General features: G+C 43.0%; 1 protein-coding gene across 5 annotated transcripts in view; it reads left to right on the top strand.

Annotated features, from left to right (window-relative positions):
- Positions 1-1109: 1109 nt before the first annotated feature.
- MYOCD (myocardin) overlaps positions 1110-19554 on the top strand; it is a 95055-nt gene continuing 76610 nt past the window's right edge. For 2 of the 5 annotated variants that reach the window (XM_036920696.2, XM_036920700.2), the window contains exon 1: positions 1112-1911. In XM_036920696.2, coding sequence (XP_036776591.2) covers positions 1857-1911 — 55 coding nt within the window. In that variant the 5' untranslated portion in view covers positions 1112-1856. Of the gene's footprint in view, positions 1912-19554 lie in introns of all 5 variants that reach the window. The other 3 variants (XM_036920697.2, XM_036920699.2, XM_036920701.2) reach the window with 3 other exon arrangements.

Below are 19554 nucleotides of genomic sequence, written 5' to 3'. Positions count from 1 at the left end.
ACAAATGCTGGCTTTGAAGGTGGAGGAAGGGGCCATCAGATAAAGAACATGGGCAGCCTGTAGCAGCTGGGAAGACCAAGGACACAGTTCTCCCCCAGGTTCCCCAGAAGGGAAGGGAGCCCTGACCGCACCTTGATTTTAGTCCAGTGAGGCCCATTTTGGACTTCTGACTTTCAGAACTGCAAGGTAATGACTTTGTGTTGTTTTAAGCCACTATACCTGCGGTAATGTGTTACAGCAGGACTGGGAAAGTAATGCACTCTATATGGGAGTGTTACATAATCACTGAGATGGTCGTGGAGGGGGGCGGGGTGAGTAAGCAGGCCTCCAGGGCCAGGACACCATTCCCAAGAGGAATATGGCTGGGATTGCTCCGCCTCCTTTCTGACACATCAGGAATTAAATGGTCTGTCCCAGAAAACAATTTACACAAACCACTGGTCAGACCCAAACAACGACCTCAAGGATAGGAGAATTTGGGCAGAGGTCTGAACTTAGGGCATTAGAAGTTGTCCTTTGAGCTACTGCCCTATCAGTCTCCATCTGTTACCCACCGATCTTTTTAGGGTTTAGGGTTCTCCTGGGATCCAACGGGGCATGTGTGCAATGATTGATACCTGGGGACCCTTATGCATGTAAGCTTACAAGTAAATTCAACCCCACATTATGTACAGATATGGTTTGAATTGTGTTTTCGTTGTCGCAATTGTTAAGCAGGCATCTTGGGAGGAGGGTCTGTTTCATTTACTGATGAGCCTTATAACACCTGGCACATGCTCGCTGCACCGTAACTCCGTGTCGGAGTCAGAATGAATTTCCCCCAGGAGGGACTCACTCACAGGAAAGCCTTGAGTCTGTCCAAGCTGAGCCCAGCCCCAGCTCTGACATACCCCTGCTCCGGAGACTCTTCCTACGGAGAGCCCAGCAAGGCGTTCAGCTCCTGTACCATCCCCAGGAGGGGCGGCCGCATCTGCACACAACTGAGTCAGGTTTGTCCCAAAAATAAATAAGTAAAGCACAGCCCAGAAAATGAAAGGCTTTTCATTTTCTCAGAGGACCTGCATCCACGTCTGATACCGGAGCTGCGAGCCCCCGAGCCGGATGAGAGAGGGTGTGACTGGGGCGGTTGGCAGCCTCGTTGATTGCCCAGGGGTCGGGCCCCTGAGCAGAGCGGCGCGCGCGCCAGGCGCGCGTCCCCCCGGTAGGAGATCCCCGCCGGCCCGGGGAAGCCCTGGCGGCGCCCCGCACCCAGGCCTGGGCCTGGAGCTGCGGCGCCACCCCGGCCGCGCACCGCCCGCCGGCCCACGCGCCTCTCCCCGTGGCCGCGTCACTTGCCCCGCGGGGCCCGACCCGGGCCTGCCTCCCGCCCCCGTGCTCGGCGGCCGCGCGGCCCGCCGCAAAGAGTTAAGACCCGGCTCCCGCGACTCCTCGGCCTCTCGGGTCCCCGGTGCCCGCTCGCCGCTCCTGATTGGCTGCGCTGCTGTCAGTAGTAAAAAAGGATCAGATAGCAAACTTGGGACCTTCATAAAGGCGCGGTGGTGCTACTCCGCAATCGCTGGCGGCCTATGACATCAGCCACAACGCCCGGGATGCCGCGGGTCCGGGCCAAACGCAGAGGAGGAGGAGGGCCCTGCCGGCTAAGAGTTAACTAGCCCCGCGCAGCGCGGGGGTAGCCTCCTGTTTTCTGGGGACCCCGCATTCCATCACTGGCTTCCTCTGTGTTACCCGGGGGAGCTCACGGAGAGTTGGATGAATTCTGGGGTGTTAGCTGCGATCAGCTGGGCTCCCGGGAGCCCGTTCGTGGTGGAAAACAGGGGGCGTCTGGCAAAGGGACCAGCGGCTCGCTGAGACTCAACATGACACTCCTGGGATCTGAGCATTCTTTGCTGATTAGGAGCAAATTCAGATCAGGTAGGGCTGAGGCACTTAGCGCTCCCTCCTTCTTCGACTTTCCTCTCTGCGCGTCTCCACTCTGGACTGCTTTCCAAATAAATGTCTCAAAGCCTGCCGTGGCTACTTCAGATCTGTTCCCCAAAAGCACATTTTGGAAGTGAAGAGTTTTACTTGCCTTTGGGGTTTTTTTTTAACGTCTTCCATTTTCAATGCTTTGAGTTGTTGAGCGCTGTTTTTCTGTTTGTGGAAAAGACCGATCCTCTTCTTTTCTTCTATTATTTTTATTTTCTGTGTATCTGTGAGTAAGAATTTTGGAGGGGCGCATCCAAAAGGAGCCCCTTTGAGGATGAACAAATAAGGGATTTCAGGTTTGAGAGCTGCCTCCTATCAGTTATAATCACTGAGAAGATGAACCTGAGGCTGTCTATTAATAGATATAGGGTCGCTTAAAATGTAGCTGATCCAAACAAATGTATTTCCCAAAAAAGTCACTTGGGGGAAGTAAAAATAGAAAATTTGGAGCACACCAAGTATTTAAAATGACATCACTGTAGGAAAAAAAAAAAAAAAGGACTCCAGTGCCACAAATATTTTTTCCCAAACCATCTGATATTTATAAATGGGGAATTTTCCCCCAGATTTGTTAGTGGCGCATAAAGAAAATTCTCAGAGGATGCTGAGTGAAGGTGAGTGGAAGGGAGACATGGGCATCGGAGCCGGTCCTCAGCAAGGGCTGGTGTCCTTGTCCCTGTAAGGCATGCGTGGGCTGGCCTGCACGTTTAGACAGGGAGACACCTGCCTCCTTGGGTTCTCTCTCAGTAGCTCTCATATTGGATTTATGAAAGTGTGAACAATCGCCCAATAAATGGCAGGACTCCTTAGAAGACAGATTACTTTAGGAGAACTCTGATGTGAACCTTCCACATGACAGGTGTTAGAAGGATGCTGGCCTAGTCCTTATGGTTTCCTCAGTTTTCCAAATGGGATCCCACTGTTTCACGTGGAATGGCTATTTGAAAAATGGGAAAGGAAGTGTGGATGCTGAAAGTAAGGGTCATCTGTGACTTCCTGAGACGCTCTTGGCTTTGCTCTCTCCGGGGTGGGGGTGCAACTGAGATTTTCTCAGGCTCTGTGCTGTTGAAGCGAGTCAAAAACTCCAGAGCTGATGTGGCCACAAGCCTCCGTACCCCTGAAGCTCCGGGGCGAGCCTGCCAGGCCCTGGGTTCTCAGCGGATTAAGCCTTCCTCTCTTTTCCCTGGTGAGGTGAGGCTGTGGGGCTATTAATCCGCTAGAGACATTGCCACTGCATTGTAATTTGGTCAAAGCCGCAAGGCAATACTGCCACCTTTCTGAGGAAGTTGGGACGTCGATTTGTTTTTGCAAGAAGCTGCTCTCATTTCAGATGCACCATCTCCAGTTTCTGCGGAGAGCAGGGCCGGGGCTGGTTTGTGTCTAAAAGGGTTTAGTTAGGTACTTGGAAGTAGAGGTGCCAAAGACTTCTCAGAGGCGTGGTTGCTTCAGCTAATGTGCAGATGAGAGGGGAGACACAGTTTGCAGGGCCTCTTACTCCTGTTGGAGTGAATTGGTAGAGTTCTGGTGTCTCCCAGGGAGACCTTGGAGCTTCTGAGAATTCCAATGGCCACCTCACTTTTTTTTTTTTTTTTTAAAGCTTGGATAGGCTTTTGTGTTAGAGGAATGGTAGCTTCAGGAAGACATGATATCAAAGCAGACAGGCATGATTAACCCTCCATCTTTGACAGACTGCAAAGCTGGGGTCTGGAAATGCACAGAGTGGTTTGGTTATCAGAGATACAAGGGTTGATAATCTGAAAGATAGAGGAGAAAAATAAGCAGAATGTAAAACTAAGCAAATGTGACATGGAGGTTGGTGATTACTCCTCCTGGATATAATTACAACTATAGCGGCCCTCACCTGGAAGTCTGGCGGGCAGCACACTTCCCAGAGAGCCTGTCTCTTCCTAAGAGAGTGCAGTTCGTTTTGTGGCTAACAATGGATAAGGAGGCCTCTTCTGTTTTGATTTCTCTCTTTCTTTCTCTGTGTTTCATGAGCTATCCAAAATGTAAATTCCGAGAAGTCTACCTCACTACTGACCTTTGCTTTGATAGTGGACCCTGGTGTTATGTGTTTCACTCAAACTATTTCAAAAAACAAATGAAACTTAATTGTTTTCTGATCATGGCAAGACTCCTTGTGTTGTAAGGCTTGTTTACAAGTGAGCAGATAACTGCTTTGACTCCAAAATTGACATGTATGGCAATAGCCCCCAACCCGCTTTCAATCAGCTCTGTTTGAATGACCTTGTTATTAAGTATGATATCATGCTAGAGGAGTAGTAAAGTATGAAAGTTTATGCGTATTACTATGTTTAGAGATATAGGCTTATTTGAGAGGCCATGGCATTTTGTGGTTGAGTGTATGAATCTGGAACCACACTAGCCGGGTTTTAGCAGGCACCCTCTACTTATTGGCTGAATAACCTTGAACCTTAGACAAATTACATAATTCTCTCTGCCTGAATTTGCTTCACTTGAAAAATGAGGTTGATTACAGGGTTGTTGTGAGGATTAAATATCATAATACAAGTAGAACACAGGAAAATGCCTGGTGTTACTAAAATGGCTTTTTTAGTAAGCCCTCAGAAATATTGTTCTATTACTATGATTATTAGGCAGCATCATCCTGGGTTGGTCACTTCTCTCTGAATTGTGGTCACTTAATCTATAAATGTCAAAGCAGGGCTAGGCAATTTCTCAGACCCTTCGGTAAGATTTAATGGTTCTCTGAAAACACCTAAAGATTAAGAACAAGCAAAATTGTGATTGGGCTGCATGTAAGTTGGACATAAATGGTAGGCAGGTCACATAAATGCAATAATTAGTGTTCCTTTTCAACTGACCACGTTTTTATTGTTTTGAACCTTCTCACCATTGTTTTGTCAGTATCTGTGATCAGTATCACTCTCAACAATTTTCCCCAATACCTTAATCTTCATATTAACAGAACTCAAGAACTATTATACTGTGTGTGTGTGACACCAGGCAGGAAGGATCAAACGGAGAGAGACAGGCCATCAGTGGGTCTCGCTTCTAAGGAACTGTGTGTCCTCTGCTTTCTCTTTCTCACCTCTTCCCACCCAACAGCCCAAAGTCAGACTCTGACATCTACCAGGACCTTGCCTCCTCCCCCTACAAATTTAGGGTTGTCAAATTTAGTAAATAAAAATAAAGGAAGCCCAGTTAAATTTGAATTTCAGATAACCAATGATTTATTTTTTAGCATATTGTGATATTGAGGATGTACTGTTATCTGAAATCCAGATTGAACTAGGCATTCTGAATGCCATCAGGCAACCCTCCCTTCAGTCTGAGAAGTCTTTGATCAACGCTTTCTGCTTCCCCATCCAATATCCCATCCACTCTTGAGATTCTGGGGGCCCAGACTGTCCTTGAAATGCAAAAGTGGCATGTTAGGCGTGCAAGAGGAGACTCAGGAAGAGGGGATGCTGGGAACATGGACTCTGGGTCCCCTGGGGTACAGCCAGTACATGGGTTGTGGAGGAACGTGGGCACTTCCCTTCTGGCTCTCTGGGGAGGCCAAGTGGAAACTCAGCAGACAGGCTGGTGCTCTGTGCCAGAGTCCCTGGACTTCGGGCCCTGGGAAAGGGTAGCTGACCAGGCTAACCGTGCGCAAGCAACACACCTGCACCAAAATGCTGCACCCCTCCCACCGTGTCTAGGCACAGGCATCCGGAGTCTGCAGTTAGCTGCTTCCTTCCCAGAAAGTGAGGGACATCTCAGCAGGATGCCACAGGCCATCCTCTCTGTGCTTCCTTTCTTCTCCACCTTCCAGGTAACCCACCAGGATGACTGATTCCCACTTCATTAGATCTGTAACATGCCTGGGACTGAATTTTCTTTCCCAGTAATTGAGGAGATTGGACTAAGATTTTGCTTCTGAAGGGTCACCATGATGGACTCAATCAAAGAAATAGCCACTAGGAACTCAAGAAAAGGCCAAGTATGGCCCTACCTTCACCAGGAGTTAGTTTTACAGCCTAGGACAAATAGTTTAACTAGAAGAGTGTCTTATTACAGCTTATGAGAAAAGCACTCCTCTACGTTAAATTATTTGTCCTAGACTAAAACTAATATGCACACATACACTTACATACCTAATATAATTGATTTCTTTAGATCTCATTTTGCCATCTACAAAACAGAATTTTGACTGGTTTATTTCTGCAGTTGCTTGCAGCCCTAAGATTTGATATTTTTCCAGGTGAATGGCCCTGAGTATGTTTGTGGAGTTGTGAAGATGCTAGGCTTCATAAAAGCATTACCAGAGTGTTTTTGAACTGTTGTATTCTCAGAGAACTGGACACATAGTAGATGCTCGTAATAAATATTACTCAAGTGGATAAATGAAGAATTCACACCTACCACCTTCCTATGAACACAATGTTCTAAGATAATCATTTCCATTGCTTTATATCTGTCTTCTTTTCCATATTTCATGGAAGATAATTTTTGGATGTGACGCCTACTTGAGCACAAATATCCTAACTATTCCTCAGTTTCATCTTGCATTTAAAATAACCAGTAGATCATTTTTAAAATTTGGGGAAACTTGTTCCCTCCAAATCTTTCAGGGTTTTCTACTAGGTGTAATCAGAATAGGAAGAAGCCCAGGGCTAATTAAATCACCTTGGGTACCCATATAAACTGTTCATAGCTGAACTCAGTCTCCCATTGCTGACAGCCATGAATTTCTTTCTCAGCAACGGCATTAGTTTCCTATCGCTGCTCTAGCAAATCACCAAAAGCTTAATGAAGCTTAAAATACCATGAATTTATTATTTTATAGTTACAGAGGTGAGAAGCCTGCAAAGGGTCTCACTGGGCTAACATCAGGGGTTGTTGGTTGGTTGACAAGGCTGTGCTGCTTTTAGAGACTCAGAGGAGAATCCATTCCCTCGTCCTTTGTAGATTCTGCGGGTACCTGCATCCCTCAGCTCGTGGCTTCTTCTGCCATCTTGACATGCAACAGTGTCTGACTTCCACTCTTCTTCCTGTCTTTCACATTTAAGGACTCATGTGATTCCACTGGGCTCATCCCGGGCAATCTCCCTACTTTAAAGTCAGCTGATTAGCAACCGAAATTCTATCTACAGCTTTAATTCCCCTCTGCCATGTGTCTTAGTCAGCGTACCATAAACTAGGTGGCAAAATATAAATAAATTAATTTTCTCACAGTTCTAGAGGCTGAAGTCTGAGGTCAGGGTGCCAGCATGCTCAGGTTCAGGTGAGAGCCCTCCTCCTGGCTGGGAGATGCCACCTTCTCACTATGTCCCATGTGGCACAGAGAGAAAGAAAGAGAAAGAGGAAAGAAGTGGAGTGTGTGCTCTGGTGCCCTTCTCGTAACGACACTGATCCCATCATGAGGGCCCCACCCTCATGACCTCATGTAAGCCTAATTATTACCCAGAGGCCCATCTCATAATACCATCATTGTGCGGTTAGGGCTTCAATATATGAATTGGGGTGGGGTGGAACAACATAGTCCATAGGACTGTGTAAAGTAAGATGTTCATGGGGATGTGGAATTAGGATGTGGGCATCTTGGGAGGAGGATTTTCCTGCCTATGACAACAGCTTCCAATACAGCTTTCCGAACTTTCCCAACCCCACAGCCCCCCTGTCCTGCAGAATTTGTTCTGTAGAACTCTTCCATTAATATAGATTATCTAGGCTTAATTCCAGTGTCTTCTCCAGGATGGTCCACAGAAGACTAATTCCACAGGTTGTTAACAGTTGTTCAGCAGGACATTTTTAAAAGAGGGAGACAGAGTATACTGGAAAATGAAATTGGGTTTTTTAACTGCAGGATTTCTCGAGTTTACCTTGGCTAATGTACATTAGGAACTTCCAAAAGGCAGTGATCCCCAATTGTATTTCACCTTTATCGCATAGCAACTCCCAGGGCAGGTTTAGCTATGCAACCACTTTTGGGAAAAGCTCTGCTCTGACACAGAAGCTCATACGTTCTGACAGAGATTTATTTAGCAGAGTTAATGTCTGTAGGGCAAGCCCTCCCCGCTCACCCAGGTAAAAACTGATGACTTTCCTTCCCAGATACTTATTTACCTGCTGAATCACCCTTTCACTCCTCAAACTCCTGTTATTTATTGGTGTCAGTCACCAATGCCCCACCCCAGGGACATCCATGTAGGATTATAATCTCTATCCTCAGAGAGCCCATATAGGCATCCTGGAATCTGCTGGAAAATGCTGTCTGAGAGTTATATATTTACTAATACTTTCATTCAACAAATATTTCTTCCAAGTTTCCCTTGTAATGGAGGCTGTGCCAGGAGCTGGGGATGCATTTATGGAGCAGAAAGGACAGTGCATGTGCTCATGTGGAATATTAGAGACAACCCGGTATGGCTATGTGCATGGGTCCTGCACACTGTGCCTTCAGAAGTCCACAGGAAAACAAATTAGCTGGACCTTAAAAGAGGAATGCACTTTAATTCCTAAATAGGAATCTAAAATATTTTCTTAAAGCCAAAGAACATTCAGGTTATGGTTCAGGCCACCTGCTTGAAATCATTGCTCTTGCTCAAGTCCAGCTGTGTTAGATTTACTCACATACCAGGTAGCCTTTCCTCACCTTCTTATTACCATGGCCAGAGCCCTGGTGCTCCCACCCCCACACCTTCTCTGCCAGACTTACACCCATAGCTCTCATCACTTTTGGGAGAATTAAACATTTTACTTGTTAATTATTTTTCCATGAGGCAGGGATTTTTGTTTGTTTTTACTATTTCAGTCCCTAACACCTAAACAGTGATTGACATGGAGAAAGTGCCATTAAATATGTGTAGTAAGTATTTTCTTCTTCCCCCAAAGACTATGCAAAAACAATACAAATAAACAGCATAGGTTTTATATTTTTTATGCATGTGTGTATATGTGTGATAAGACTAGAATAAAAAGGGGGTCAGTGAATATAAATACAATATTCAGAAAAGTAGTTTCCACCAGAGTTGGGTAGGCAAGATGAGGAGACAGGGGTGCAGCCCAAGGTAAGAGGAAGGTTCTCCGTTGGGTCCTCAGGTTGGCAGGGATTGTATGCCTGCTTATTATTAAGCAGATTTATTAAACTGTGCTCATCGATGGGTCTGCGATGATAGTGTGATGGGCAACATGGACAGAGGAGCAGGTTTAACCCAATTTTGTGTACCAGGGGGTCCTTTAAAGAAAACAAAAACAGAAGTTTTTTAAGACCAGAAAGAGTAGCATTCATCTTTTATCTGCTACGTTACATGACAGACAGAGTAAGATTTTGTCAAATTGGATTGAGCCAAATCGACTAGATTCTAATCTAACGGAGTTGAATTGAAGAGTAACAGAAGTGCATAGCAGAAGCAGATCCCCAGGGTTAGAATTTTACATACTTCAAACCTAATGGGAGATGCTGGAGCATTGAGTGGCCTTTCATCTCCTTTATTTCCATCTTGGTAGCAAGAACTCACTGGTCATCTAGCAGGTGGTGACCAGCTGTCTCGCAACTCTGCCCAGATAGGGAAGGAGGAGCCTGCAGTTGTGTCACACAGTTATCTACCTTCTCAGTTCATTCCTGCTCTCTGTGGGCAGAGCCACGGTGGGAGCCCATCACACCCACACTCTGATCCCATGACCTTGGGAAAGTCAACACAGCTCCTTGGGTCTTTGTTTCTATACTGATAAAATGATTCATGCCATTTGTGAGGGAAAGACCTTCGTGGAATTTACAGAAAGAAATCCCTATTCCCTATATGGGAAGGGATTACTTGACCTGGTGGCATGTGAGTGGCACAAGAGAGAAGTGTGGAGTAGTTCAAAGGTTTGGATGGACATAAATAGGATTTTAAAATGACAACCACCATTAGCCAAATAATAGTTTTACTGCCTTATGATTTCAGTACTTAGATTGTCAGCTTGATTAGGCAGGTAGTGTTTGCTTGCTTAAGTCAATAATTTGCACTAATGTCTAAACTGATATCATCCAGAAGAACCAGTAAGTCAGGCTTTCTTTGACCAGATTTAGGTCATAGATAAAATATAAGGGTCTCCAAACTCTGTTAAAATAAAACCTGTGGTTTATTCCCAGAAATTTGGCATAAATGACACCAGTTCCTGATGTTTATTTATACAGGGTATAGCAAAATGTCCTCTAGAACCACTGAAGGAAGGACGCTTGATTTTTGCTCGCCTCTTGGTTGTGGGGAGCTAAATTCTCCCATTCCTTATAGGCAGTTTTGGAGCGCTCCTCTCATTTCCATCACTTCAGTTGATGTTTGCTTAGGCTGTTAGAGAAGCAGTGGAATTCTAGCAGTAGGATATGGCAGAATGCAGTGGAATACAGTAGAATCCAGCAGCTATTGTAACACTGTACAATGTGCTTATTGGGTTCCTGAGCTGCCATTTGGTATGTGTAACAATGGTGAGTGATACACAGCTTCTCAAATACTTAGTATGCCTTGCCTAGCACCTCCTGTCTGCCACCCCAATTTGAACTACCACGTAAGTTGGTTTTCCACCCCTCAGTTTGCATCTCTCTCTCCTCAGCCCCATAAGTGGTACAGAGTCATCACTTGTTTCCCATGAATATAGTCAGGTAGCCCCAGGGAATATCCCCATTTCACAGATAAGGTAAAATGACTGGAAAATACCCCATAAGCTGTGCTTCCTTTACTATTTCCTATCTCCCTTTGGGAAGTCATTCAACTTTGTTCTCCTCATGACTGGCTGTGCTGGCTTCTCGGTCTTAGATAAAGTTCCACATAGGACTTTCTGATACTCAAGCTCCAGACAGGCAATAAGGCTCCAAAACAGATGAAACCAGGAAATGTTATTCAATGTTAATTGATTAGTAATCTCCTCAGTACTTTACATGTCTTCACTATTTTGTGTTCCCTTCTCATTCTTGTCCAGATGCATAATGACTTTTACAAACTAATAGAGTGAGTGCATAAGTTGGTACTCAGCCTTTTTATCAGTCGATATAAGAAGTAGCTTTTCAAGCTGCTACATAGCAGCATGATTCTGGTTTTAAAGACTGTGTCAAAGCCTACCAAGTGAGTATATAACAATTCACTAAACCTTTACCACTTGTGTTAGAAAATTAAGCCAGTTATAATTTCTTTATTACAAATAACACTACTATGAAAATATTTATGCATATAGCCTTTTCTTCCTCTGGATTGTTTTTCAGGATACTCATTGTTTAGAGTAAATATCAAAGTATGAGAATAATGGATATAAATCTTTATGATCCATTGGTAACTAGTATTTCTGGAGCACTTACAAAGCACCAAACTTAAACCTAGTCCTATTTCCATATGGCAATGAATGCTTGCCCCTATAACAGAATAAGGTCAGAGTTATTGTGGGTACTTACCTAATGAGGACTAGTGTTCAATGAGCTTTTCCACCCTTTAAATCAAGAATATAAAGGAAAAGGAATCATATTAGCTGATACCTTTGGAAACGTTTTTATGATCTGCTATGTGGGGACTACCTGTTACAAATATGACTGATTCCTCATCATAGGAGAAGCAAAGAGGAGCTACTGATAATGTATTATCTATAGCACTTTTATTGTCTCATGTAGTCCTTACCGAAATGCCATGGGACAGATATCATTACCCCCATTTTATAGATGAAGGAGCTAAGGACCAAGAGGTTAAACAACCTGGTCAGAGTAACACAACCAATAAATGGCAGAGGCCAGATGTGATCCCATTTGTGCTGTGCCAGTATGACCCTCTCTACTGCAACCTAAGGCTCCCTCCTCCCCCTGCGCACACACACCTGGGTCAGTGGATTTCACAGATTTCACTCTGGATTACAGCTCCAGACATATACCAAATTGCCATTATTGTCCTTGATTTTTCTAAACAGTGATTTATCAAGAGACCTGTTTTTAAGACAAATTAACCTATGCATTGTACATGCCATCCCCCCCAAATCCTAGGATCTTTCATGAAATTTGACTATTTAAAACTGTTTATTTGAGAAAAAAAGTGTTCTAGTAATATTTGAAAACCACCAACAAGAGCAGACTTGCCCTAAGACACGAGGCATAGCTATATATAAACATCTAGTGACAGGGAGTGGAAGGGTGGTTCCCAGGGGCCAGAGGGTGGGGCCAGAGGTTGGTAAAAGGGTATAAAACTCAGACCTGAATAAAGTCTGAGGATCTAAAGTATAAAATGGTGACTATAATTGGTGATAACACCACATTGTATATTTGAAATCTGCTGGGAGTAGAACTTCAGTGTTCTCCACCTCCCCCCACAACCCCCCAAAAATGGTTAATATGTGAGGTGGTGGATGGGTCAATTAACTTGATGGTGGGTATCCTTTCACAACATGTATATATATCAAATTATCATGTTTTATATTCTAAATATATTATAAATGTGTTTGCCAATTATACCTCAAAGCTAAAAAAAGATGTATCTATGTAGTAGTTAATATTAAGAAAAAACAGACATATATTATGAGTGGATCAGAATTGTATGTATGTATATACACACAAACACATTTATGTGTATATGTATGAATTTAATCTCTAATTTTTAATGATTAATCTTTAATAACAGTAGTATCTGTTCAAATCAGCAATAAAATATGTGATGAAACTTTGTTAGGAAAATTACCTATTCATTTGGAAAATGAATTTAGCTATTTTATATCTTAAAATAAATTCCATATGGTTTAAAGAGCTAAGGAAATCTATAAGATATTAGAAGAAAACCAAGAATAGCTTTATAATTTTGGAGTAGGACAGACCTTGTCAAACATGTTACTAAGGTCAGAGTAGAAATAAATATTAATGTATTTGACCACTTTAAGTTTAAAATGCTACAAGGAGAAAAAAATCAGCCCAAGAAATTTAAAAGTCAAGCAGTAAATTGAAAGAGGATATTTTAAATGTTGTATGCAGGCAGAATTATCAAAAGAAATTTTATAAACAGTAAGATCAAAAGCTTACAACCTAAAGGGAAAGATAATTCAAAAGGGAAAAGTGGTCAATAAGCACATGAAATATACTCAGCTCACTAACATTCAGGAACATGAACATTGAAAGATATCATTTTTTTCAAACATCAGATTAGCAAAAAATTTAAATATTGATAACATTGAGTATTAGGCAAGTGTGGAGAAAGAGACACATATTCTGTTGGTGAGCAATCTGTAAAGCCTTAAGGGATACAATTTGACATATTTGAATCACTTATAATTAAGTACAATTACATTTCTATTAAGTTTTAAATGAGCCTCACCATCAACCAAGATATTTCAAAGCATCTAATCTAAAGAAACAAATGTAGGCACAGGGAATATCACTGCATAGTAGTTTATAATGCCAAAAAAGATAACAACAGCATAAATATCCATCAGACAGGGATATGGTTAATTAAATTATGGTGCACTCATACTATGAAACACAATAAAGCACAACATGAAGTCAAAAAGAAATGAGAGCATTCCATATGAACTGACATGGAAAGATCTCCAAGACATACAACTAAAAAAACAGATCATGAGGCAATCAGACAACATATTTGCATATAAAACAGTTATTCAAGAATAAGTCAGACTTTTCACAATGATGCCCAGGAGTGGGAGAAGGATTAAGACCTTATCTTTTCTTTACTGTCTGAATCTTTTAAAATAAGAATGTATTGGTATCTAGGTTATTTTTAAAGACATCTAAAGTACAAGGAGAAATTGACAACATCAACAACAGCAGGAGAAGAAAATAACATATTTCTGTAAGTCTAACCACACAGACAAAAAATTCAAATGAAAATTGTAGGATATGAATACTGATGTCAAATTGACTATATATTTTAAACTTATTACATGATATAGAATATTAGAAGACAGTTTTAAAGTTAGTACACTTCCTCAATGCACACCTACACTGAAATGTCAATAAACCCTAAGTATCAGTCTCATTTCTTGACCATAAGGCAGTAAGAGAGAAAGAAAGAAAATACTTTTAAAAGTTGAAATACTTTAAATTCAACAAGGTAGGATCAACATACACCACAAGTGTATCAAAACTGTTAAAGCATCTGCATAGAAAAAGCCTGAACAAACCCATTCCTAAAGTGATTATGTCTGGGTGCTGAGATTTTGAGTGATTTTAGATTTTTCTTCTGTCCCTATATTCTTATTTTGATTATCTATTCAGTGTCTCCTATATCATCCATGATAAACAGGAATAACTTTGGTAATAAATCAGTTAGCAGTGAGGGAGTATCTATTTTTAAGTCATAGAGTCATGGGGGATTAAAGATGCCTTATCTTTAATATGCCTCCATATTAAAGATGCCTAAAGATTTAGCAGCTACTAAATCAGGCATTGGCTGAGCCCCTAGGACGTTAAAGTTGTTATTAAATTCTTACCAATCCTAGAGCACACTCACATTCAAACTACAACCAAGAAAACTTGCTCCACAGCTGAGACTGAAAACCGACAACCCCAATATTAACTTATGTTGGAAATTTTAAATGTGGCATAGGCCTTACAGTCTGGCTGACTTGGGTTCAAATCCTTACTCTACCCTTCCTGGTTGTATGAACCTGGGCATGTGCTTTAAGCTTTCAAACCACTTCTGTCTTTGTAAATGTGGGAACAAAAATGACTTCCCATGGAAATTTGTGAGGCTTTACAAAAAAAACATATAAGAAGTGTTCAGGGATGTGCTCATGCACTCAAACTGTAGCAATTTTATTGACAGACTAATATTATGACATCAATATTTATATTAATATGGAATGTTAATCTACAATATTTTCAAATAATTTAAATGTTACTAGAGAATATCCTACTGTTTCTGAATTAACAACCAACCTCTTGTGATTATCTCCCAAGATTTGCTAGTAGCTTTTCTCCTATCTTTTTACTCCAGGTTGTGTTTCAGAGTAATGAAGATAATCACTATCATTATAGGATTTACATTATGTTCTATGAAGTACTCTATGTACAGTCTGTATTTTCACTTATTCTTTCCCTATCAAAATAAATGTTTGAGAAAAGCTTTATTTTCATTGTACTCCCCAGAGAGGGGTGATCGTTATCCAGCCCAGGTCTGCGTGTGTTTCTGAAGAGAGCCCCAAGCCTTGTCCGGGACCCTGCAAGGGCTTTGGGAATTTGCAAAGATTCATGGCTGTTTTCCAGGCACAACGGAGAGCCCAAATCTCATACTCTTATAATTGAAAATACTGCTCTGTCTAAAAATAAAACCAAGGGGAAGAGCTCTCTCCAGAGGGAACAAAGTTTTGGGATCAAACAGCTAGTGTAGCAGTCTGCTGTATTATATATAATATAATGTAATATATTATATTACATATTCTTACATGCATTATCGCCTCACCCCCCAAAAAAATCACGTCAATTCATATGCTTTTATTTTTATACCAACTCTGAGATGGCAAAGCTGGTCATCCAAATGAGGAGACATTAAGACATTAAGAAATCTGCCCAAGGTCACCCAGTCGACTTAGAGGCAGGACTCTGGTCTCAGGGCTCCCAGAACAAACTTCACCACATGACCCCACTGAGGAATGAGCCACCAGGGAAAATGCCGACAGTACTAAGATGGGCAGGGCCTGGTGTTGAAACGGTCCCTCTGCTTAAAGCTTTCTGGGCACATAGTAGCCATCTGTACAAGACCAAAAGAGCTAGAGTAGGAGGAGGGGTGAACACTCAGAAGTCTAACGGAGTTTTGGTGGGGAGAAGAGAACAGGACAAGCCTGAAGATCGTAGAGGAACCTTTGCTTAGCAGACCGCCGGCCTCTGCAGAGGGTGCTGATCTTACCACGTAAGTCAGGCCCTGCATCACAGAACGTCCCAGAGACAGAAAATGTTCTAAAATGTTATGTCTGCTTGCTTCAAATCCTTGTGTCTAACAGTAGGGCCAAGGTTACTTTCTAACAGTTAAGAAAATTTAATGTACTTACATTTACAATTTTCCCAAACTTTAAAGGTACAGGTATATTAGTAAAAGACATGACATATATGTATGTGTCTATATGTGTGTATATATAAATACATACTCATAAGACACAGACATATAGACATAAATACTATATGTATAAGGCATATACATATATAATAGTATATAATACATACACATATATGTCTGTTATGTATGTCAATAGTGTATATATCATATGAAGGGTCAATGATTTATGTTCTTTGTGGGGTTATATATACTACAGAAAAAATGAAGGGAAAGTTTGAAATGTTCAATGAAAGGAGAATGTTTCAATACATCAAAAATGAGATATAACATGCACATTAAGTACTGTACTTTCAAAAAATATCAAATGAGATGTTCATAATGGAAGAAAGAGGTTTCAAAATGCATATATAACATAATCCAAATTCTTGAGAAATTGTAAAGTAGGTCTTTTTTATATACATGTGCATACATGTGAGTTGGAAGAAAAGACAAAGTATTAGTAGGTACACTACAGCAAGTATTACAGACTTGAATTACCATGGATTTCACTTCCATCCTGAAACTTTTGCACTTCTTCCAAATTTTCTATAATGAGCATGTATTTGTTTTATAATCAGAATGGCAACATATGCTCTGAATGCTAGCACAATACACCACGGGCTTCACTTAGGATCACAGAGGAACTTAAATACATATTCAAGGACTACAAGCAACATGGAATCAAAATTTTCCTCTAAATTTGGGGGGATTTCCTTTTCCTTGCCCTCAGAAAACATGCCCTTTGTTCCCAGCTCTAACGCCCGTTTGCTTCCAATTCCCACCCTGTCACGCTCTGGGTGCCTGTTAACCTAATATTTGCATAGGAATTTATCACCCGTATAGACGTCTTAGTGTGATAAGTACGATTCCCCTATAAAATGGGTGTACTTTGATAGCTAAAATCATGCTATGAAGCGGGAATAATGATACTTCCTTACAGCGATGGGAAGCTCAGGATCAGAAAGGGTTAGTCCCTCGCTCAGATTCGCACACACACAAAAATGGCTGAGCAGGACTCGAACCGAGATCTCCCGGTCCCAGGTCTGGTGCCCTCTGCCAGTGAATGGGTGGACACGGGAGGTATAAATCAGAGCTCCTTTCCTCCAGGGCCTCCCCCAGCAATAGCTTTCAAGGAAAAAGCAGGTCAAATGACAGGTTCTTTCCCTCCAGGCCCCTCCTGCCGGCCAGCGTGTGTGCACGCCGTCCGCTTAATTCACTCATGGCTCTACGCCACGGACACATAAACAAGTGGGGAAAGCCTCTGAGAGGAATCTTGATGCCCAAATGGAGCGATTTGTCTTCTTAAATTATTGTTTGAAATTGTTTATGTCAGTTGCTGAGTTTCTGTTCTGTACTTGAGGGACCTGTTTGTGATGGAAGGAAAGGTTCCCTGCAGCTATCCTTGTCCACGGTGCTGGTGACACTGTGGCCTGCCCCCTGACGTCCTCCCGGCCAAGGGAGGGGCTTACCACCCCGATGGAGGACCCCAAGGATTATTTGGTGCTGGCTATTTGATGGGCACTGCTCCGAGCATGTAGCATGTGCTGGCTAACTTAAGTCTCTCAGCAATCCTATAGGAAGGTACTGTTACCCCTCCCTCCCCCGAGGTCATAGAGGAAACTGAAGCACCAGCCCTTAAGGAGGTCTCACTAGGGTCCACAACTAGGAAATGGAAGAGCCGGGACTTGAACTCATGGAGGTGTGGCTTCAGAGCCCGAGTTTTTAACTATTAGCATGTGCTCCTTTTCATAGACACCTAAACTGAACAGCCTGGCTTGAGGCTGTCTTCCTTATCCTGTCCTCCCAGACAGCATGCCAGTTGGGACTTCTGCCCCTTTAGGGACATCATAAGCCCTAGGCACTTCCACTTGAGCTCTACATTCCTTGTCCCTCTAGTGTCTTGAGATATTGTAACATAAAAGCTTTAAGCTCACAAACCTGGCAGCTTTGTGAGTGAGAGAATTCCTTTTGAGGCATGAATTAGTCTTCTTCAAATGTTTTGACAAACCGAGAGTGTGGTGCTTAGGGAAAGAATAGCTTTGCAGTGTTTGTGTGAGCAGGCATCTTTCTAAAACAACTTTGGAACATGCAGGAAGCTCGGCCATTGAAATAACTGTACAGTAATTCTGAGTTTGGGCTCTTTGGTTCAGAATATTCTCCAGGTTTTTACCTCCAAATGCCCAATGCTACAAGCTAGCCTGAATCAGTGTCTCACAATTTCATGAAAAGAGGCAGAATCGGAATATATCTTAGAATGAAGAAAGAATAATGTGTACGTGGTCCCAGCCTCTTCTGTGCATAGCCGTTCCTCTGTGTGGGTCACTAAGGCCTGTCCAGCACCTGCCAGGCTCACCTTCTCCCTCTAGATGACAAAGGGCTACACCAGGGACCCGATCATCATTTTTGCCTTTTCTCTGGATGGTCCCAGCAGCACATGGGGGCACAGCCGACCCTTGTCGTTCTTGGTCGCTGCGACCAGATGGCCACGCATCAGCACGCAGGGCAGTGTTTGGCCAGAGAACAGTTATTATTGGTACCTGGTCTCAGAAGGCAAGGAGCACAGTGTGCTCAGGCCTCAGAACCACACACAAAAATAACTCCTGCCTCTCAGCCTTGTTTGGGAAACACGGCCAGGATTGGGGCAGGAACTGCATAGACAACCTGGTCTGGCAGGCCGTGTTCTCCCAGCTTGGCATCTGCAGCGGCCCTGTCTCTTTCTAAGCAGGTGGTCTGATATCCGTGTGCCCCAAGGAAGAGCCTATCCGACCCATGAGCACTTCAAGTTGCTCACGTGGAGGGTGGCTTTGTTCCGGAGTCAGGTAATGCCAGGTAGAGGAAAGGATTCTGTGGGTGTGCCACCCATGGGGCAGGAAGAGGAAAGCGACATCTATAATGGGTCCCGCGATAGCAGCTTTCAGCTTGGAAGGTACCTGAAACCTCCCATGTGATCCTGCTTGTCACTCTCCAGAAAATCATTCATGGGCCATCAGCTTCCCAATGGCCTTTACCTGACAGTGTCCTCGAAGGCAAGAATGTCACTCAGGGGTCGTATGTGGTGGTCAATCCAGTTAAACACAGGACTCAGCAAAAAGAAAGTTGAGGCTGAGTGGGACTGTTCCTGCTGCCAGTTGTCAGGGAAGAGCCATCAGCCATCAGCTGCGCTGCTGTGCCCGTGGCCTATGGTTCTTGGTTGGCCTGGACAGGGATGGCACGGCACACACAGCCATCCAAGAAGCTTTCTGTGACACACTTAACCCAGGTCTCTGGTGTGCCAGGGTCACACTTTGGTGTGTCTGTTTTGGCCACCTTACATACTCTAGGTCCACACATCTGGGAGTTTTTATTAGTAGGACAGGATTTAAAAATAGGTCTCAAAGCTTTGGGTGACTGTGCTGCAAACCACTGGGGTGCCTCTCTTCAGCACTCACCAGGAGGGACCTCTTTGTTTGCAAACAACAGAGAATAAAATGGTAGAAATCTTGAACAAGCTCACATAACAAGGAACACTTACTATGAAAATCCTAGGGCATCCCATGGAGCACAGCAACAGGAATGCGGTTGGGACCCAGAG

This window comes from Manis pentadactyla, chromosome 4 (assembly GCF_030020395.1).
Source record: "Manis pentadactyla isolate mManPen7 chromosome 4, mManPen7.hap1, whole genome shotgun sequence".
Classification (NCBI taxonomy): Eukaryota; Metazoa; Chordata; class Mammalia; order Pholidota; family Manidae; genus Manis; species Manis pentadactyla.
Note: the sequence above shows the minus strand (reverse complement) of the source record. Positions and strands in the feature narration are given on the sequence as shown.